The sequence below is a fragment of the Rhinatrema bivittatum genome, chromosome 19, assembly GCF_901001135.1.
Source record: "Rhinatrema bivittatum chromosome 19, aRhiBiv1.1, whole genome shotgun sequence".
NCBI classification, from domain to species: Eukaryota; Metazoa; Chordata; class Amphibia; order Gymnophiona; family Rhinatrematidae; genus Rhinatrema; species Rhinatrema bivittatum.
This window is the reverse complement of record NC_042633.1, coordinates 7,711,277-7,734,427: the sequence shown is the minus strand read 5'-3', so window position 1 is coordinate 7,734,427 and position 23,151 is coordinate 7,711,277. Positions and strand designations below refer to the sequence as shown.

The window sequence follows — 23,151 nt, the reverse complement described above, 5'->3', positions numbered from 1 at the left end:
CTTGATGGAGGTCGATTTCAAATCCGCAATGGCGTCCTCACATAGGCTGATCCGGTGTTCCAGGAAGTTGAGGTGCGGCAACAAGGAAGCCACCGCCAAGGATAAATCAGCCAGCTCCATTTTAATAGCTTGGGTAGTTTCAGTGTTCAGTCGTAGCATTTCTTTCATTTGCTGGAGCTCGGTAATGATGAGATCAGAAGATGATGCATTTTTATTCGGCGGCTGCTTTTCTGGTGTCGGGGATCATGTTTGGTACATTTTGATCCAGAAACAGCTGCAAAGGCTGCTTCTATCTTGTCTGACTTGGGGATAGACATCTTGGAAGGCAGAGAGTAGCACAAGTAGGCAGAAACAGTGGCATAATGCTCCGCAATAAGCAAAAACGAAAAGAAGTTGACGGGAACTGAAGTTTCAGGCAGCCATCTCCCTCGGAGCTCAACAGCACCCCCCCCCCCAAGCTAAGTAGTCTTGAGTCAGTGACATCATCGGGGCAAGTACCCGACTCTCCCGGCAACGTGTGCTGAATCGTGCGCACCAATGGTGCACATACATTCTAAGCATCTCTTCCCGGGTCCCAGGATCACACGCATAGGAAAATTGGTTCTTACCTGCTAATTTTCGTTCCTGTAGTACCACGGATCAATCCAGGACAGCTGGGTTTTGCCTCCCCACCAGCAGATGGAGACAGAAGAAGACTTTGCGGACTCTGTCCTATACCCCTGAGGTGCCACCTAGTGTCTGCCAGTATGATTCAGTACCCAAGCAGAAAAACCAGATACAAAAAACCATAACTATGAACCATAAAAACACCTCCCTCGCAGAGCAGAGGATATGAACACACTACATAAAGGGGCGGATTTTCAGAGCCCTGCTCGCGTAAATCCGCCCAAAACCGGGCGGATTTACGCGAGCAGGGCCCTGCGCGCCGGGAAGCCTATTTTACATAGGCCTACCGGCGCGCGCAGAGCCCCGGGACTCGCGTAAGTCCCGGGGTTTTCGGAGGGGGCGTGTCGGGGGGCGTGTCGGGGGGCGGACCCCGAACTGTGCGGCGTTTTCGGGGCGTGTCTAGAGCGTTCCGGGGGCGTGGCTACGGCCTGGGGCGGCCCGGGGGCGTGGCCGCGCCCTCCGGACCCGCCCCCAGGTCGCGTCCCAGCGCGCAGGAGGCCCGCTGACGCGCGGGGATTTACGCCTCCCGGAGGGAGGCGTAAATCCCCCGACAAAGGTAAGGGGGGGGTTTAGACAGGGCCGGGCGGGTGGGTTAGGTAGGGGAAGGGAGGGGAAGGTGAGGGGAGGGCAAAGGAAAGTTCCCTCCGAGGCCGCTCCGATTTCGGAGCGGCCTTGGAGGGAACGGGGGTAGGCTGCGCGGCTCGGCGCGCGCCGGCTATACGAAATCGATAGCCTTGCGCGCGCCGATCCAGGATTTTAGCGGATACGCGCGGCTCCGCGCGTATCTACTAAATCCAGCGTACTTTTGTTTGCGCCTGGAGCGCAAACAAAAGTAGGCTATTCGCGCTCGTTTTAAAATCCGCCCCCAAACTGTATTGAACCCGAATGTCAACAAAAATGCAGAGGATAAAACTTGCATAGAGAATGACCAGCCACCAGCCGAGCGGACTCTCCATCGTCTTCCTGGGCGGGCGTCTGGACTGATCCGTGGTACTACAAGAACGAAGATTAGCAGGTAAGAACCAATTTTCCTTTCCCTGTACGTACCCGGATCAGTCCAGGACAGCTGGGATGTAGCAAAGCTATCTTAACCAGGGTGGGACTGAGAGAGTCCCGCTCGGAGCACACTGGCCCCAAAGGAACCGGGCTCTGGAGCCCGGACATCGAGCCGATAATGTCTTGCAAAGGTATGAGGAGACTGCCAGGTGGCCGCCCTACAAATTTCCTGTGGCGACACCTGCTGACACTCCGCCCAAGACGTCGACTGCGAACGAGTAGAATGAGCCTTAAGTCCAGAAGGAAGTGGACGACCCTGAACCAGGTAAGCAGAGGAAAGCGCCTCCTTCAACCATAGAGCAATCGTTGACTTAGATGCCTTCTGCCCTTTTCTGGGCCCACTCCACAGCACGAAGAGGTGTTCCGAAAGGCGAAAACCGATCATTACCTCTAAATAGCGTAACAAAGCCCTCTTCACATCCAACTTCAGCAACTCCTTTGCCTCTGGAGAAGAAGAATCCACCCCCGCAAAGGAAGGAAGTTCCACCGACTGGTTCACATGAAAGGAGGACACCACCTTCGGGAGAAAAGAGGGAACGGTTCTCAGGGAGACTCCCGCCTCAGAAATCCGCAAGAAGGGCTCCCTGCACGACAAGGCCTGAAGCTCGGACACCCGTCTAGCGGAAGAAACCGCCACCAGAAAAACTGTCTTCAAGGTCAGATCCTTCAACGTCACCCGACGCAATGGTTCAAAGGGAGCCGAACAAAGCACCTTGAGCACCAGGTTCAACCGCCAAGAAGGACAAGGACTCCGGACCGGAGGGCGAAGGTGCTTAATGCCCCGCAAAAACGAACCACATCCGGGTGAGAGGCAAGAGGCACTCCCTGAACCTTCCCTCGAAAACTGCCCAGAGCCGTCACCTGCACCCGCAGCGAATTGAATGCCAATCCCTTGGCTAGGCCTGCCTGTAAGAAATCCAGAACTTCTGGAATAGATGCCCTGGCGGGCTGTACACAGTGGTCGATACACCAGACCTCAAAGACTCCCCATACTCGGACATATGCCATAGACATAGAAGTCTTGCGGGAGCGTAAGAGCGTGGCCACCACCGCATCAGAGTAACCCTTAGTCTTCAACCGACGCCTTTCAAAAGCCATGCCGCTAAACAAAAGCGATCTGCCTCTGTGAAGCAGACAGGCCCCTGCCGCAGAAGCGTGGGAGATGGATGAAACCTCAGTGGACCGTCCACTGCCAGAGCCAAAAGATCCGCGAACCACGGATGCCTTGGCCACTCCAGGGCCACTAGAATCACCTTTCCGGCGTGTCTTTCGATGCTGCGCAGGATTTGCCCACCAACGGCCATGGGGGAAACACGTACAGGAGAAGCCCCTGGACCAGGGGAGGACCAGGGCATCCACCCCCCTCTGCCCCCGGTTCCCGCCAGCAACTGAAGAACCGGGGGGCCTTGGCGTTGCGGTGAGTCGCCATCAGATCCATAGCCGGCGTGGACCACCGGTCGCACAGAAGATGAAAGGCATCGGAGAGCTCCCACTCTCCGGGATCCAGTTGGTGGCGACTGAGGAAATCCGCTTGGACGTTGTCCACCCCGGCAATGTGAGACGCAGCTATCCGGTAAAGATGTGCCTCCGCCCAGCGGAGCAAAAGCTGTGCCTCTGCCGCCACCGGACGGCTCCTGGTGCCGCCCTGATGATTGATGTATGCTACTGTCATCGCATTGTCGGAGAGCACCCTCACCGACTTGCCCTCCACCAAAGGTAGGAGGGCCTGAGCGCAAAGCGAACCGCTCTGGTCTCTAAGCGATTGATCGACCAGGAGGCCTCCTGCCTGGTCCACTGACCCTGGACCGACGTATCCCGACAAACCGCTCCCCATCCAGAGAGGCTGGCATCCGTGGTCACTACGGTCCAGCAGAGAGTCTCCAGGTCCATCCCCTGATGCAAGTTGTGCGGAGAAAGCCACCACTGCAGACTGGAATGCACCGCCCTCGACAGGAGAAGGACAGTGTCGTAAAGCTGCGAGTGAGGCTTCCAGCGGTACAACAAATCTGAGTGAAGAGGACGCATATGTGCAAATGCCCAAGGCACGAGATCGATGGTCGAGGCCATGAAGCCCAGGACCTGCAAATAATCCCAGGCCGTAGGATGAGAGAGAGATTGGAAATCAGTCACCTGTTGCATGAGCTTCCAGACTCTTTCCTCCGTCAGAAAGACCTTCCCTAAGACCGTATCGAAACGAGCCCCTAGGAATACCAAGTTCTGAGAGGGGGTCAGATGGCTCTTCACGGGGTTGACCACCATTCCCAAGGAGCCCAACTTCCGGAGTACCCGTTGTACCGCGTCCCTGCAGAGACTTTCCGACTTCGCTCGAACTAACCAATCGTCCAGGTACGGATGGACCAAGATCCCCTCCCGTCGCAATGTGGCCGCAATCACCACCATTACCTTGGTGAAGACCCTGGGAGCCGTCGCCAGACCGAACGGAAGGGCGCAGAACTGAAAGTGGCGCCCCAAGACCACAAACCGCAGGTATCTCTGATGGTCCGGATGGATGGGGATGTGGAAGTACGCCTCCGACAGGTCCAGAGAAGCTAAGAACTCCCCTTTGTGCACCGACGCGATTACCGAACGCAGCGTTTCCATCTGAAACCGGGGCACCATGAGAGCGTGGTTTACGCGCTTCAAATCGAGGATGGGCTGGAAGGACCCGACCTTTTTTGGAACCACGAAGTAAATGGAGTAACACCCACGCCGCAGCTGCCCCGCGGGCACCGGAACTATGGCCCCTAGATCTTGCAGGCGTTGCAGGGTGACCTGTACCACCACATGCTTCTGGCTGTACACACAAGGGGACAATATGTAATGGTCCCTGACTGGCCGTGCAAAATCTAAGGCGTAGCCGTGCTCTATTATGTCTAGGACCCATTGATCGGACGTCAGTTGGACCCACGCCTCCCGGAAAAGAGACAACCGTCCCCCGATCTTTGGAACGGAAGGGTGGGCTGGCTGCACTTCATTGTGTAGTCTTTGAGCCCCCATGGGCCTGGGGGGCACTGGTTCTGGCTGGGTGACGGCCCCAAAAGGACTGGTTCCAAGAAGACTGTCGGGGCGCGTTCTGACAAAAGGACGATCCGGTGGACCGAGAAGAACGAAAGCGATGATTCCCCAGAGAACGATTCCGCTGAGGAAAAGCACTCTTAGACCGGAATCTATCCTCCGGCATCCGGTGAACCTTGTTCTCACCCAGAGACTTAATCAGATCATCCAACTGTTGCCCGAAGAGGAGCTTCCCCTTAAAAGATAAGGAACTCAGCTGCGCTTTTGAAGAGGTATCCGCTGCCCAATGCCTGAGCCATAGGAGCCTGCGGGCTGAAACCGCTGAGACCATCGTCCAGGCAGACGTCCTCAGGAGATCATACAGGGCGTCAGCGCCATATGCAACCGCCGCTTCCAGCCGACTAGCTCGCTCTGCTGCCGCCCCAGACAGGTCAGACTCAGCCTGCCAATCCTGAAACCATCGGAGGCAAGCCCTTTGGGCGAAGCTGGTACACATAGCTGCCCTGATCCCAAGGGCCGACACCTCAAAAATTCTCTTAAGTTGCAGCTCCAGCTTACGATCCTGCAGGTCTTTCAAGGCTGTACCCCCTGTTACCGGAATAGTGGTCCTTTTGGTCACCGCAGCAACTGCGGAATCAATCTTGGGAAGCCTGAGGAGCTCCAACGCGTCTCCGGGAGCGGGTACAATTTTTCCATCGCTCAGCCAACCTTCAAACCTAGCTCCGGATTGTCCCATTCCTTATACAGTAAGTCCGTGACCGTCCAGTGAAAGGGAAATGAACGAGCCGGACCTCGGAGACCCACCATGACGGGGTTCATAGATCCAACCCTGGAATCCTCAGGGGGAACTTCAATAGCGAGCTCCTCTAGAATAACTGGTATCAGCGGCCCTAGCTCATCTCTTCGAAACAGGCGCACCACCTTGGGATCATCGCCGTCAGTCGCCTGGACCGCCCCCGGCTTGGCCGGCTGAGGATGAAGCTCAGGATCCTCTTCCTGTCCGTCGCCAACAGGTATCGGGGGCACTGGATCGTCCTCCAATGAGTCCGATTGAGAAGACTCCGTCAGCCTTTCCCGAGAACAGAGAGGACGCTTCAGTTTGGGGGCATTCGCCCCCTTCGACTGCCTGGACCGTTTCCGTGAAGAAGACTCCCGGGGCAACTTGGATCGCGACCTCCGTCCAGATCTGTGAGCCTTGAAGAACTTGCGCATCATGTCCACAAAGTGGGAGGAGAACGAAGAAGAAGAACCATCCGACTCCAGATCCTCCTCATCTGAGGAAACCCCGGTTGGAGCTATGGGCCCCATGCCCCCACCAGGAGCAGCCGGCCTCGGGGAGAGCGGAGGAGGAGAAGACCCTTCAGCCAGCGCATCCAACGCTGCCTTTTCCTGGTCACGGAAGGTTGCTAGCAAAGCCTCCGAACCAGCACTGAGCTGGAATGGAGCCGGTGGAGACGGGTCTTTTTCCCTAAAATCAGGCCTCCGGAGCTCCCGACGCGATCTGGGGCCTTGCCCAGGCTCCTTTCCAGGTAAATCCCGAGAGGAGCCCTCCCCTCCGGAGAGCAGGCCATGCAGACCCCAGCGCGGGAAATCCATGCACGCGCACTGCCACAGGCAGAGCAGGCCGTACCACGCGGCATATCCCCGGGCTCGATTTGTTGAGTACCCGAAAAAGAACCGCAGCGTTTGGCGAGATTTCCCGGTAAGTAGGCCGCACCATGCGGCAAAGCCCCGGGCTCGATTTTTCGTGTATCCGAAAAAAGAACCGCGGCGTTCGGCGCGATTTCCCGTCCCCCCCAGGCCGAAAAAACGGAGCGAACACCCGGCCAGCAGAGGCCCTAACTCCAGGCAAGTTTGAAAACGAACTTTGAAAAAATTGTAAATTTTACCTGTGCCTGTGAAAACGGCAGGTTGGGCGAGGATGAGTGGCCGAGACCCCCGGCATCACCCCAAGCCATGGCAGAAGTAGGGTTCCCAACCCTCTGCTCTGCAGCCTCTATTACCAGGGGGGATGGTCCCACCAGGACCTGACAACCCCCTGGGAGGCTAGACGCTGCACTGCTGGCCTGCAGCCGAAAACTTTTTTTTTTCTAAATTTAAAGGAACCCTACCAAGATCCCTAACAAGAAGAAAAACAGCGGCACTAAGCTTAGAATATCCAAAAAAACCAAATTCCTAACTTAGTACCACCGAGAGACACTAGGCTTTGTACCTCCACCATCTGCTAGAGACAGAAGAATACTGGCAGACACTAAGTGGCACCTATAGGACTCTGTCCTATACCTCAGGGGTATAGGACAGAGTCCGCAAAGTCTTCTTCTGTCTCCATCTGCTGGTGGGGAGGCAAAACCCAGCTGTCCTGGACTGATCCGGGTATGTACAGGGAACAGAGCATCTAATGCAGCTCCCTGCCACACGGTGAACATCTGCCGCTGAGGTATCTGGGAAGGTGGCTGGATTCTAACAAATAAATCACAAAATTTCTTTAATTAAAATATATGTACAAATAAATCTATATATTCATAAATCATAATCTGAAAAATACAAACATAAAGTTCAAGGCAAGCATGAACAATACATAATAACAATAATTAAATAATTGCATACATCCAACACAACCTACCCACCCACAACCCACCACACTTATTATAATACCAATACAACCCAAAACAGACATAAATACAAAAAAACTCAGTAACATATAACAAATGAAATATTACATTAATTAAATACATAAAAATCCAGACCCACCCAGTAAAAACCTAAACTAAAATCCTCAAGAGGAAACAAAATCAATCTTTCTCTTTCAGTACATAATAGACATGTGATTCGGCCAAACCTTTTTTTTCTGCCTTCGTTATCGGCTCGCCACGGGAAATTTCGTTTTCCCGCAGTTCGGGCCAATTTTTTTCGGCCACCCCGAATTTCGGGGTTAATGCGCACTAACCCCGAAAAACAAATTTTCACGAAATTTCGGGAAAATCCGCTTCGATTTTCTGGGTGGCCGAACCAGGATAAATGCACATCCCTAGTACATAAACACAGAATGGTTCAGTAGGAAATATACATTTAAAAGCCTCAATAGTTAATGTTCTTTCACAGCTCTTCAATGGCTTAGGGGCTACACTATCATTCCTGTCTCCAGGATTAGATACTCTGCCTGTATCTAATGACTCAGCCCTTTTCTGGCACCAGGTTTATAACTCTGGAAGAAAATCCACAAGAGAAAGAAAACACAAGCAGAATGTGCAGGCCCGCACTGGCTCTGAGGCATACTCCCATCTCTGATTGGTTCCAGACAGGTCAGGAGGGATCCTAAAGGCTAAGCATACTCAACCTCCCTCACTCTCAGCCTGACCATTAACCCTGTAGAGGCAGGTCTGCATTAAACCTGGCATAGTAACTGATTTCTGCACCTAAACTACAGTACCTGAGCTTTAGGATGGCATTGCAGGCACCACAGTAGCAGTTCATTAATCTCAAATCCAAAAAATACCCTCCCATTACAGAATCTCGCGGAATCAGGTATCTGATCATATTGTGAGTCACTGGTTAGGGGTTAAAGTCCTGGTAGAAAGTAATCGGAGCCCAGCAATTTACTATCCCCCTCATACTTAAAACTCAACAAGTTCTGGCAAAACGTAGTTGGCAAAGGATAATGCCTCTGTAAAGATGAATCATGTTTACTTTCTCATTTTATTCCTGTAATGATTTTCCCTGATCTAAGCCACACATGGAATCTCTTTTTTCCTACAGATGCCACAGATTGCATGACATGCCCTGATGACCAATGGCCCACCAAGAGAAATGACGGATGCCAGGAGAAGTCCATTGAGTTTCTGTCCTACCAAGAACCCCTGGGCGTGACGCTGGCTGTTACCTCAGTGCTAGGAGCCCTGGTGCCAGCCGCTATACTTGCAGTTTTCATCTGGAAACACCACACTCCACTTGTGAAAGCGAATAATCGTGAACTGAGCTACCTCCTGCTATTGGCCCTCTTCCTGTGTTTTGGCTGCTCATTAGTTTTCATTGGCCACCCCACAAACCTAGTCTGCATGGTACGTCAGATTACATTTGGTGTTGTATTCGTCATCTGCATCTCCTGCTTGTTGGCCAAGACCATCATAGTGACCATAGCCTTCAAGGCCACCAAGCCAAACAGCAATCTAAGGTCATGGGTAGGACCACAACTGCCCAGCACCTTGGTGTTAGCCTGCAGCCTGATCCAAGTCCTCATCTGTGTCACTTGGTTGATCGTGGCTCCCCCGTTTTCCCAAATGAGCATGAAATCTCAGATGGGGAAGATAATCTTTGAATGTAATGAAGGGTCATTGATTGCATTCTGGTGCATGCTGGGATACATGGGGCTTTTGGCTGCTATCAGCTTCATTGTAGCTTTTTTAGCTAGAAGGTTACCCGACAGCTTTAATGAGGCTAAGTTCATCACCTTCAGCATGCTTATATTCATTGCTGTCTGGCTCTCTTTCATCCCTGCTTACCTAAGCACAAGAGGGAAATACACGGTGGCTGTGGAAATATTTGCAATTTTGTCCTCCAGTGCTGGGTTGTTGGGTTGCATATTCTTCCCCAAATGTTATATCATCCTAATCAGACCAGAGATGAACACCAAGGAATTCCTAATGGGGAAAACCACAGGGAACCTAAAAAATGCAAAGTAATTTTATTGTACCCCCATCGCTTCTACCAGTACTGCTACTACTTATCACTTCTATAGTGCTAATCAATGTACACAGTGCTGTGCAAAAACACATAAGAGATAGTCCCTGCTCCATAGAGCTTACAATCTAATCAAGACCAACATACAATGTAAAAGAAACATTGGGAATTTCATTTATTAAGAAAAGGGTTAAAATCAATAAAGTTTATAAAGTTTTCAGTTTATTTATCAAGTTGACTGTTCATCTCTCTCCTTCTGCCCTATCCTTTCTTGCTGCTCTTCCCCTGCCCATCTCTCACCATTTTCTTGCCTGCTCCCCTCTCCCCACCCCTGTTCATTGTATTTTCTACCTGCTTCAGTTATTTGTAAACCGGCATGATATGCCCTATGAATGTCGGTATATTAAAAGTTTCGTAAATAAATAAATAAATAAAGCTGAAAGAGAAATTATCAGGTTGTAAAGGTGTAAAAGTGGCATCAAAAAGGAGGGGTTTTAGACTGGATTTGAATAAGGCCAAAGAGAGTACATAAGGCACCATCGATCAATAAATATTCATTAGAACTTAGGTGTCCCCTCTAGGACCCAGGAATCACCCCTCAAACACAATGTTAGATGTTACAGTCCTCTCTTAGAGGATAACTATGATGCCGGAGTGTGGGCACATATGTACGTGCGTATGCCAGCTTACGCCCAGAGACCCAGCTATTTTAGAACATATACGCGTATATGCCTGCATGGCATAAAGTAGGCTGTTCATGTGCATGCAGATGCTGCTTCTACTGTGAAAATTGATAGAATTTTAGTAGGCGCGCGCCGATGCAATTACCAGTTTCCCCAGTTCGTGCCCAGTTGTCCCAGGTAAAGGATAGGGCTTCTTAACCCCCCCTAATTAAATAGCCTCCCTTTTACCCTGTTAGCACCAACCCTTAAAACCCCGCTGACTAGCCTAGATTTTTTTATTTTATTACTTACACGTTATCCATAGCAGAAGTAACGATACATGGTAGGGGACCCTGGCACGTGCCTCTGCGCGTAGGTATTTATGCACTGGTTTCATTCATAAATCCAGGAATGCCCATTCCCCGCCAGACCATGCCCACAACCCACTCCCTTTTTGAAAATAAGGTTTTGTGTGTGTACCGGGAGATACGCGAACTTGGGCGCCTTTTAAAAACCATGCAACATGTGCCAGCCCAACCTCTGCACGTATCTCCCATCTTTGAAAAATGTAGGGCTTTTAAAATTTGCCTTTTAATGTTAATTTACTCAGTGTCCAGAATTTCCTGAGAATGGAAGATTAGTCTTCTAGGTCCCATGCGTTGTACCATCATCTAAACCATTATTAATCAAACATTAAAGTCCATTGTAAAGTTGGTAGGCCTCACCATAGTGTAAAACAATCATCCTTACTCTTCCCTTGATTTCTCAAACTGAACCCCTAGTATCTTAAATGGCTGGGATAAATAGTCTTCAGGCATCCAATCTAGATCTTCTAGTTGGGAGGGATTGAAGGGTATGGATGGCCCTTTACTAGAGTGTTAAAATTTCAGGGATAGTGACATCTGGTGGCGAGACCAGGAGGGTCTGTCACACAAGCATTGAGGCAGTTTTTAAGCTTCTATTCCATAGCTGGTGGGAAGGATTCTAACCCAATTTAGTTGTTTTAGTTAAAAGTCCCATTTTGTATAACTTTACCTCAGTTACTCCTTGTTCTTCTCTGTTCTTCACATCAGACCTGGTTGATGCATTTCTGCTCCTTTCTTCCTATTAATCTCATTGAGATGACATGGACACAGCTGATTGATGCCACTGGTCTTCTCCTCTTGTTCCTTACTCCTTCTTCCTTGGAATGAATACATAGAAACATAGAAACATAGAAATGACGGCAGAAGAAGACCAAACGGCCCATCCAGTCTGCCCAGCAAGCCTCACACATTTTTTCTCTCATACTTATCTGTTTCTCTTAGCTCTTGGTTCTATTTCCCTTCCATCCCCACCATTAATGTAGAGAGCAGTGATGGAGCTGCATCCAAGTGAAATATCTAGCTAGATTACTTAGGGGTAGTAGGGGTAGTAACCGCCGCAATAAGCAAGCTACACCCATGCTTATTTGTTTTACCCAGACTATGTTATACAGCCCTTATTGGTTGTTTTTCTTCTCCCCTGCCATTGAAGCAGGAAGCTATGCTGGATATGCGTGATGTATCAGTCTTTCTCCCATGCCGTTGAAGCAGAGAGCTATGCTGGATATGCATCGAAAGTGAAGTATCAGGCACATTTGGTTTGGGGTAGTAACCGCCGTAACAAGCCAGCTACTCCCCGCTTTGTGAGTGCGAACCCTTTTTTCTTCTCCCCTGCCGTTGAAGTTATGCTGGATATGCGTGAAGTATCAGTTTTTCTTCTGCCCTGCCGTTGAAGCAGAGAACTATGCTGGAAATGCATGATGTATCAGTCTTTCTCCCATGCCGTTGAAGCAGAGAGCCATGCTGGATATGCATCGAAAGTGAAGTATCAGGCACATTTGGTTTGGGGTAGTAACTGCCGTAACAAGCCAGCTACTCCCCGCTTTGTGACTGCGAACCCTTTTTTCTTCTCCCCTGCCGTTGAAGCAGAGAGCTCTGTTGGATGTGTGAAGTATCAGTTTTTTTTCTGCCCTGCCGATGAAGCAGAGAACTATGCTGGATATGCATTGAAAGTGAAGTATCAGGCTTATTTGGTTTGGGGTAGTAACCGCCGTAACAAGCCAGCTACTCCCCTCTTTGTGAGTGCAAATCCTTTTTTCCATATTTCCTCTTGCTGTTGAAGCTTAGAGTGATGTTGGAGTCACAGTAACCATGTGTATGTTTATTGAATAAGGGTATTGTCTCCAGGCAGTAGCCATCATTCTGGCGAGTCCCCCACTCTTCATTGGCGGCCTCTTGAATTTATGGATCCACAGTGTTTATCCCACGCCCCTTTGAAGTCCTTCACAATGTTGATTCATTCCTCCATGAAGACACTAATGGTTCTATGGTTCTCTCTCCGTGAGAGACATCACTTCCTCTAATGTTAAAGAATTAAGTCGTGGGCCTTAGGGTACTCAGGCAAAGAACAAAATAGAAAGTTCTCAAAAAAAAAAAAAGGGGAAACCAAATAAAAGGCAGGAAAGAAGGAAAAATATCCCACTTCAAAATAAAAGGTTTCCAAAATCATAATAAATACAGGTATCCTGTCTTCTTTCTTTATCCTTGTCTCAATCAAAGAGACCCCAGGGACCTTCCCTAGAAAATAAAGCAAAGAGGAAGAGCAAAAGGAACATGCAATTCCTGGGATGGTCAACTAAAGATTCCACAACTTAAGATGGTGGCAGGAGCTCATCATCTCAGACTTCCTCATGGGGGAACTAACACCTGCTCTTATACTATATCTTTTCCGCCTATAAAGTTGGACTATTCCCCTTAGTAGGAACTCACAGAGTTCTCTATACTCTCCCCTGGATTTTTTAAAATTTGGAACGCAATCATAAATTTATCTTCAAAACATACTAAAATTACAACACCATACACAAGGTTCTATCTTACCCATCTTTTTTTTTTTTTTTTTTTTTTTTTTAATATTTTATTTTTTATCAATTTAAACAAAAAATTTACAAAGGATTATCACTTTGTACAGAAACATAAAGAAACAAAGCTATCTCCATTTTACAACTTTACAGTTACATTAAGAAGAAGAATAACATTTTCAATATCTTGACCTCAAATATTCCCATCTTTTTTTTAACTGTTTATTTTAATTTTTTCAATTCATCACTTCCTACTTTGATTCAGAATTTTGGGTTTAGGCTCTCTCTATATGCCGATGATATCCAGATAGCTGCATATTTAAATACTAAAACATCATATTCTATAGCATCTTTAATAATTGTTTCCATCTGATTGCAAACTGGCTCCTCCTCCATAAGTTAAAGGTGAACCCTTCTAAATCAGAAGCTATTTGGATTTCTCAACATGAATGTTCTCTGTTACTTCCTCAGCCCATTATGTTAGGTAATGTTATCATTCTCAAAGATGTAATCTCCTCTCTTGAAGGTCAATTTTAAAACTTGTGCATGCGCCACAATCATGAGAAGTCGGCACATGTAGAACACATGCATGTACAAGCCCCAATGCATGAATATCTCACTTCAGAGAAAAAAAGGGCGGGGCGTGATGTGGGCATGCCAGAATAGGGCCAAGAGATGAGTGGGTAAGTACGTATGCACCTGGGTACACACCCAGTTCTAGTGCCGCATGACCTTACTTCTGCTAATGAGGATGTCTAAGTGTAAATAAAACTCTTTGCAAGCATCTTTGAGGTGTTTTAGGTGTCTGGGTTAACTGGGCAGGTATGCAGGCTAATGAACCAGGGAGGTCTGGAGGACCGAGCTGGAGAATGGGCAAACGAACTGGTGAAACTGATCATGGCGTGGATACTTGCCTGTTATAAAATTCCCCCACTTGCAAAACTGAAACACGACTTTACCATGCCCACTTGCAAAATTAGATGCACACATACACATACCAGAGCTATTTTATAACATACGCTCCTACATGCGCACGTGCGCATCAAGTCCTGTGTCTTGATTGAGTCAAAACTGTTTATGGTTTCTTATATTTCCTGTATTATACAGAAATCATACTTTCTTTGTATATTTGATTGCTTCATCAGCTTTTAGATTACCTTGATCTTAAATTGCTTACACATGCATTTTGTTGCAATACGTGGCCGCGGTAGCCCCCGGCTAGTACCCCTACCTTCGGTGGTTCTCCGGAGCGGGGGACCCACCAGACGCGGCGGTCGGCACGCGGCGCGACTTCCCCGGCGTCCCTGCAGGCAGCATCGGGGAGAGCGTGGCAGGCTCCGCCCCTTAAAGGGGCCACGGCGCAAAAACCAGGCCGGCCCCGGAAGATGACGTCATCAACCAGGGAGTTTTAAACCTCTCCCTGGGACCTACAAGACACCTTGCAACAAGGTCCCTATGGTGCTACCTGCCTTGCCTTTGCTGTTTTCTCTCCTGGCTTGACTTCGGACTGGTTTTTGGTTTTCTTCTGTCTGCTGCCCGCCCTGACCTTGTCCTGGACCCTGACTCCTCACCTTGCTGCTGGCCCTGGATCTTCTGCCTGGACTCTGACTCCGCACCTTGCTGCTGGCCCCGGATCTTCTGCCCGGACTCCGACTCCACGCCTTGCTGCCCGCCCTGGATCTTCTGCCTGGACTCTGACCTCGCACCTTGCTACCAGCCTCAGAGTTCCGGTTGGGCCCGTCTCTGCCTTTCTCCACCTGTCTCAGACCCTCGGACCGGTCTGTTCCTTCATAGTACCCGATATCTATAGGAACGTCTGTAGTACCCTCTCCTCGGGGGCTTCCGGGCGCTTCCAGGCTATCCGCTCCTCAGAGGGCCTCCTGGCAGTGCTGTGGGACTTTCTCTTCTATAGGGCTGTCGCCCATACCACCTTCCAGAGACGAGTTCATCAGGGCTGATCCTCGGTGGGTTATTATCCTTCGCTCCGGACTAAGGGTCCACATCCAGTACAGGTTGCAAGGCCATGGACCCGGTGGATTTGACTGGCCTCCAGGCTATTCCAGGCCTGGCTCAACAACTTATGCAGCAGCGGCAGCAGCAACAGCAGCAGCAGCAGTGTCTAGAGACTTTGACTGCCACCATTGAACGCTTGGTAAGCCGCCTTGATTCGGTTCGTGGAGCAGAAGCTGCTGTCCCTCCTCCAATGATTCTGAGTACTCCAACTTCAGTGACACACATGCCTGCTCCACCCCGATTTGCAGGAGAAGCCAGTGTCGAGGGTTCCTGAACCATTGTTTCATTAGGTTCTCCTTGCAGGAACAACAATTCCCAACGGATCATGTGAAGACTTCATTCATTATTTCCTTGTTAGATGGGAAAGCCCTAGCCTGGTCATCTCCCCTCTGAGAACGTGGAGACTCAATTTTGGGTGACTTGCCTCGATTTGTCCAGACCTTCCGCCAAGTAGTTGATGAGCCTGGTCGTCTGTCTACAGCTTCCTCAGAACTCCTAAACCTTCGTCAAGGCACATGCACGTTGGCCGATTTCACAGTGGAGTTTCATACCTTGGCGTCCGAGCTGGGATGGCGTACAGATTTCCTACGAGGTATCTTCCTGGAGGGATTGTCTCCCCGCATTAAAGATGAGTTAGCAGCACGGGAGATTCCAGATGACCCTGGAGGCACTGATTGACCTAGCGGGCCGTATCGACCGGCGACTACAACAGCGGGCCAAAGAATCGAGATCAGCCCAGCGTATGGTTCCTTTGGCCCCTACCTTCTCCCATCCCATGGTTACCCCAACCACTTCAGAGACATCATCAGAGGGTAGGGAGGAGCCCATGCAGTTGGGGAGGAGCCACCTGACTACAGAGGAAAAGCAGTGCCGAAGGAGGATGGGACTTTGTTTTTACTGCGGAAACAAGGGACATCTACTGCTCAATGCCCTGAACGTCCGGGAAACTATCAGACCTAGGCATCATTGAGGAGCTGACCCTAGGGAGCAATCTCGCTCCTCACTGTACTGTTCCAGTTACGCTACATTATTTCCAAGGATCCCTCACGACCTTGGCCCTCATCAATTCAGGGTCAGGAGGAAATTTCATCCTAGAGGAACTGGTCCATCAGCTGCAAATACCGGTACTTCACCGCAAGTCACCCTTATTCATCTCCTCCATCCAGGGGGAGAATCTTCCAGGTCAAGTCACTGCCTGTACAGCCCCAATAACTCTCCATATGGGGATCCTCGATAAGGAGGAGATATCCTTCTTCATTCTGGAAAAATCGGTCCACCCAGTGGTACTGGGCCTCCCCTGGTTACAAAGACACTCATCGATCATTGACTGGAAGACTCTTCAGATCACAGCTTGGAGTTCGGAATGTTTCACCACTTGTCTAGATCAGAGACCGCAATCTAAGATTCAACTAGCCGCCACTAAACTTCAAATGCCTCCTCAGTACGCAGACTTTTCAGATGTCTTCTCCAAAGAAAAGGCGGAGATCCTCCCAGCACACAATACATTTGACTGTGCCATCGACTTGCTACCTAATACTAGTCCACCTAGAGAGCGGGTTTAAACACTATCTGGCCCGGAATCACATGCCATGTCCCCAATATATCAAAGAGAATCTCGAACTGGGGTTCATCCATCCCTCTACGTCTCCGGCTAGTGCGGGCTTCTTTTTTGTTCCTAATAAGGACGGGTCATTGAGACCATGCATTGACTACAGGGGACTCAATGCAATAACGCGCAAGGATCGATATCCTATTCCAGAACTATTAGAATGCATTCACGGAGCCAGAGCATTTTCTAAACTAGATTTGCGTGGTGCATTCAACCTGGTCCGTATAAAACCGGGAGATGAATGGAAGACCGCGTTTAATATACACGACGGTCACTATTTATTTATTTATTTATTTATTTTTAATTTTTATATACCGAAGTTCTTGTGGGAATTACAAATCACTCCGGTTTACATAAAACGATGAACTGCCCAACAGCGGATGGGGGCTTTACATAGAACTGTAGAACATAAGGAACAATAAAACCGGATGTCAATTTAACATAGTAATAATAAATATAATATAATATAATATGTACATACAATTTAACTATTTAACATAGTAGAGATGACGTGTCAAATCTACCATATAGATACAATAAGAGTAATATAGTGAACTTATGGATTCAAAAATTGATTGAGCAGTTGTGGAGTCCTGATAGTAGGAATTGGTGAGATGTCGATAATTTAGGGATACTATTATTTAGGAAGTCCTCTTGTCTAAGTATCATTGAGAATCTGGGAAGGCTTGTTGGAAAAGCCAGGTCTTCAGTCTTTTTTTGAACTCTTGATGACTGGGTTCTAGTCTTAGATCTGGGGGGAGAGCGTTCCACTGGTGGGGTCCAGCTGAAGATAATGCTCGTTTGCTCAATGCTGATTTTACTTGTGGGACATGCAGTGTTCCTTTGTATGCGCTTCTAATTGGTCTAGAAGATGTATGCGGTTGAAGTTGAGTGCTTAGCATGATAGGAGCCAGATTGTATATTGCTTTGTGTACTATTGTGAGTATCTTATAGAGTATCCTATATTTGATGGGAAGCCAATGTAAGTTACGAAGGATTGGGGTGATATGGTCTTTTTTGTTAGAACTTGTGAGGATTCTAGCAGCGGAATTCTGTACCATCTGTAATGGTTTGATGGTGTTGAAGGGTAGACCTAGCAGAAGGGAGTTGCAATAGTTGAGCTTTGATAGTATGATGGATTGCAGTACGAGCCTGAAGTCCGAGAAGTAGAGGAGGGGTTTAAGTTTTTTAAGGACTTGCAGTTTGTAAAAGCAGTCCTCAGTGGTAGTGTTTACGAACTTTTTTAGGTTTAGATGGTTGTCTAGCCAGGCTCCAAGGTCTCTGACGTCGGGTGAGAACTTGCTATTTGAGTTAGGAGAGAGGTTTGATGAGATTGTAAGGGGATCCTGGGAGACAATGAGCATTTCGGTTTTATTGTCATTCAATATTAGGTTGAGGTTTGAGAGAATGTTTTTAATCGGCTGTAGGCATTCGTTCCAGTATGTGATGGTTTTTTCAAGGGATTCTGAAATCGGGAGAAGGATTTGTATGTCGTCTGCATAGAGGTAGTGTGTAAGCTTGAGGTTTGAGAGTAGGTGGCAGAGAGGGAAGAGGTAGATATTGAAGAGGGTGGGTGAAAGTGAGGAACCTTGTGGGACTCCTAGATCTGTGAGGACTGGATGCGATTCTTTGTTGTTTATTCTAACTTTGTAGAATCTGTTGCTTAAGAAGGACTGGAACCATCTTAGAGCTGTGCCTTTGATCCCTATATTGGCAAGTTGGTCTATAAGTATTGTGTGTTTTACCGTGTCAAACGCAGCAGAAAGATCAAGAAGAACAAGCAGGTACGATTGTTTTTTCTCCAAGTTAATGAGGATGGTGTCAGTGAGAGATAGTAATAGAGATTTGGTGTTTAGGCGTTTTCGGAAACCATATTGAGCCGGGGATAGAATATTATGATCTTCCAGGTATTCTGACAGTTGCTTGTTGACAATTTTCTCCATCAGTTTGGCAATGAGTGGTAAGTTAGCGATAGGTCAAAAGTTAGCTGGGTCCGATGGAGAGGCGTTTGGTTTTTTTAGTAGTGGTTTGAGGATTGCCAATTTTAACTGATTGGGAACTAGACCTTGAGAAAGGGATGAGTTAATAATTTCTGCAATTGGTTTTGAGATGGTGTTTGGTATGGCTATGAGGAGATTTGTTGGTAATGGGTCTGATGGATGGGAGGATGGTTTGAGTTTCTTGAGTGTATTTTCTATCTCCAGTGAAGAAGTGAGCTCGAATGAATCCAGGCATGTGTTTTGTTGCGGCAGGGCTGTTAGGTGGTATGTTTGGGTGGAGCTGTTGGTTGTGATTGAATGTGTAAGGTTGGTGATTTTTGTCTTAAAGTAGTCGGCGAGTTCGTTTGCTTTGTTGAGAGCTTGGTGGTCTGGGATGGTGGGAGGAGATGGTTTGGTTAGAGAGGAGACATATGAGAAAAGAGCCTTTGAGTCGAAAATGAAGTTGTGGATTTTTTTTGCGTAGAATTCTCTCTTTGTTCTAAGGATAGTATTCCTGTAAGTGTTGAGGAGGGATTTGTAGATGGCATGTGTCGAAGTGGTTGGGTTTTTTCTCCAGCTTTGTTCATTTTTTCTTAGCGATTGCTTTAGTGATTTAAGTTCTGGGGTAAACCAGGGTTTTCTATTGTCTAATGTGGGTTGTATGGTTTTGGTTGAAGGTGGGCAGATTTGATCTGCGATTTTATTGTTGATAGTGATCCATGAGGTGGTTGCAGTTATTGCGTCTGTAAGGTCTAGTTGGTTTAGTGCTTCGGACATCTTTTCGCTGAGTGTGTCTGGAGAGCATGGTTTCCTGAAGTGGATGGTGGATTTGGTAGCGACTTGAGGTGGTGGGTTGTTGATCTTAAGGGTTGTGTGGATGACTCTGTGGTCAGACCAGGGAACTGGAGAACAAGTGGGGTTGGTGTGAATGGTAAAGGGTTCATTAATGAAAATAAGGTCCAAAGTATGGCCTGCCTTGTGGGTAGGACTGTTGATGATTTGCGTAAAGCCCAAATGGTTGAGTGAGGAGAGGACTGTTTGGCAGTTGATGGATTGTGTAGTAGCATCTACATGTAAATTAAAGTCTCTGAGGATTATTGCAGGTTTGTCTGTGATTATATGTTTGGCTATAAGTTCGATCAGCGGTGAGGGATCCAATTCTAAGGTTCCTGGTGGGGCGTAAACTAATGCTAGTTGGATTTGTTCTGATTTAAAGAGGGAGAATTCTATTTTGGTGGAGGTGTTCGTAAGTTGTAAAGTTATACTTAGACCTTTTTTTTGCTGCAAGGAGGAGTCCTCCACCTCTTTTTTTGGGCCTGGGGGACAGAGAATAGGTTGTAGGATTGCATGGGAAGCTGATTTGTGAGTACAGTATCTGTGTGTTTTAGCCATGTCTCTGTGATAGCACAGATATCTGGGTTAACTTCTATGAGATAGTCACTGAGGATGTCCATTTTTTTGGTAAGAGACTGTGCGTTGAATAGGGTTAAGGTAAACAGAGAGAGTCCTAGGAATTGCGTAATTGGAGATATCATTATTGGTATAATCCTTTGTTGTCGTGCAATGTGATGTATTGTAGGTTTTGTGTGCTTTCTGAGTTTGGATGATTGCTGGATGCTGTATGCTTGAGAGTCTGGATGATTGCTGGAGAGTCTGGATGATTGCTGGAGGGTCTGGATGATTGCTGGAGAGTCTGGATGATTGCTGGATGCTGTATGCTTGAGAGTCTGGATGATTGCTAGAGAGTCTGGATGATTGCTGGAGAGTCTGGATGATTGCTGGAGAGACTGGATGATTGCTGGGTGCTGTATGCTGGAGAGACTGGATGATTGCTGGGTGCTGTATGCTGGAGAGTCTGGATGATTGCTGGATGCTGTATGCTTGAGAGTCTGGATGATTGCTGAAGAGTCTGGATGATTGCTGGAGGGTCTGGATGATTGCTGGAGGGTCTGGATGATTGCTGGATGCTGGGCAGTCTGGAGGAGTGTTGAAAAAGCAGATGTGTGAATGAAGCCTGGATAATGGAGTCCCTGGACGAATGCTTGGGTGGAGCTGACGTTGTGTGATTCGGTTGTGGAGGGTTGGGTGGCAGAGCCGTTTGGTGTCGGTGGTTTCTTGTTATATCTCAGGTTCACACGAAGGGGCACACAAAGGGGCAGGCCCCTCTGTCGTGCTCCTTCGGTGCGCGACGCCTAACAGGGCGTAGATTTGAAGCCCAGCCGGGCTGTAGCTGGTTGGCTGGCTTCTGGTTTTGGGCGGGACTTGGCGCGGTTCGCGGTTTTTTTGTCTTTTTTCGCCGCGTTTCTTTGGGCGGATTAGGCCTCGGAGCGTGCGGCTGGCGATGGGGTCCCCCGGGTGGGGAGGCCGAGTACTGACCAGACCTTCCCCCGGTGGGGCTCCGGCGCCGGTCGCACAGGTCTACGGTCGCGGTGTTGAGCAGGAGCGAAATGGCGCCTGCAGCCTTGTTTTAAAGCCCAGCCGGGCTGTAGCTGGTTGGCTGGTTTCTGGTTTTGGGCGGGACTTGGCGCGGTTCGCGGTTTTTTTGTCTTTTTTCGCCGCGTTTCTTTGGGCGGATTAGGCCTCGGAGCGTGCGGCTGGCGTCGGGGTCCCCCGGGTGGGGAGGCCGAGTACTGACCTGACCTTCCCCCGGTGGGGCTCCGGCGCCGGTCGCACAGGTCTACGGTCGCGGTGTTGAGCAGGAGCGAAATGGCGCCTGCAGCCTTGTTTTAAAGCCCAGCCGGGCTGTAGCTGGTTGGCTGGCTTCTGGTTTTGGGCGGGACTTGGCGCGGTTCGCGGTTTTTTTGTCTTTTTTCGCTGCGTTTCTTTGGGCAGATTAGGCCTCGGAGCGTGCGGCTGGCGTCGGGGTCCCCCGGGTGGGGAGGCCGAGTACTGACCTGACCTTCCCCCGGTGGGGCTCCGGCGCCGGTCGCGCAGGTCTATGGTCGCGGTGTTGAGCAGGAGCGAAATGGCGCCTGCAGCCTTGTTTTAAAGCCCAGCCGGGCTGTAGCTGGTTGGCTGGCTTCTGGTTTTGGGCGGGACGTGGCGCGGTTCGCGGTTTTTTTGTCTTTTTTCGCCGCGTTTCTTTGGGCGGATTAGGCCTCGGAGCGTGTGGCTGGCGTCGGGGTCCCCCAGGTGGGGAGGCCGAGTACTGACCTGACCTTCCCCCGGTGGGGCTCCGGCGTCGGTCGCGCAGGTCTACGGTCGCGGTGTTGAGCAGCTATGAATATCTTGTGATTCTGTTAGACTATGCAATGCGTCTGCGATATTTCAAAATTTAATGAATGAAGTATTTCGGGACATGTTGCATAAAGGAGTAATCATTTATCTTGATAATGTTCTAATCTATTCCAAGAGTTTGGCCGCCCATTGCACAGATGTCCGACGAGTTCTTCAACGCCTAAGAGAAAAACGGTTATTTGTAAAGCTGGAAAAATGCCTTTTCGAAAAGCAATCTTTACCATTCCTGGGCTTCATTGTCTCCACCACTGGCTTCCGAATGGACCAGGATAAGTTAGCTAGCATCCGGGAGTGGCCGCAACCAGTGGGACTCCATGCATTACAACGCTTTCTTGGCTTTGCCAATTTTTACATGAATTTCATTCCCCAATATTCGCACATAATGGCACCCATCATAGCTCTGACCAAGAAGGGAGCGGATCCCAGGAATTGGCCCAGCGAGGCTGTACAGGCCTTCGAGAGACTCAAGACAGCATTTCTGCAGGAACCCTGTCTCCATTACCCAGATCCCACTCAGCCATTCATTGTGGAGGTAGACGCCTTCGACGTTGCAGTAGGGGCAGTACTTAGTCAACACTCCTATCAAGGAACACTACTCCCCTGCTCTTACTTCTCCCGCAAATTTTCTCAGGCCGAGAAGAACTACGTATTGGGGATAAGGAGTTGTTGGCTTTAACAATGGCTTTCGAGGAATGGAGGCAATGGCTGGAGGGGGCGCAACACACAATTACGGTCTACACAGACCATAAAAACTTAGAATACTTTGGCAAGGCGCAACGGTTGAATCCATGCCAAGCCCGCTGGTCGTTATTCTTCAGCCGCTTTGATTTTGTGTTACTCTATTGCCCGGCAACCAGGAATGCTCGTGCAGACGCCCTTTCCAGGTTATACGAGATGGAGGACAGGCAAGAAACCCTTACCTATATTATAGATCCAGCTAAGGTGGTACTTGCCACTACAGATACGGCACCACCAGGGAAGACGGTGGTTCCCCTTCACCTTCGTCCCAAAGTTCTTTCCTGGGCACATGAGTCCCTTACTGCTGGCCATCCTGAAAGAGCGTGTACCTTGGGACTATTATCTCGCTACTATTGGTGGCCCCATATGAGTCGGGATGTGCATGCCTATGTTGATTCTTGCCCGAAGTGTGCCCAACAAAAACCGTCACCTGGCCAGCCATGGGGCCTCCTCCAACCCCTTCCACCGCCTCAAGAACCCTGGACCCATATATCCACTGATTTTGAGGTGAATCTCCTTCCTTCTTCCGGGAATCAGGTAATATGGGTTGTGGTCGACCGATTTTCAAAGATGGCGCACTTTGTCCCATTGCCCAAATTACCATCCGCCCCTGAGTTA

The 23,151-nt window shown here is 49.0% G+C and overlaps 1 protein-coding gene across 1 annotated transcript in view; it reads left to right on the top strand.

The window, feature by feature from the left end:
- The window catches only part of LOC115081109 (extracellular calcium-sensing receptor-like), a 116,626-nt gene extending 107,022 nt beyond the window's left edge, over nucleotides 1-9,604 (top strand). The window contains exon 6 of the mRNA XM_029585622.1: nucleotides 8,494-9,604. Coding sequence (XP_029441482.1) covers nucleotides 8,494-9,416 — 923 coding nt within the window. The 3' untranslated portion in view covers nucleotides 9,417-9,604. The remainder of the gene's footprint in view (nucleotides 1-8,493) is intronic.
- Nucleotides 9,605-23,151: the final 13,547 nt, after the last annotated feature.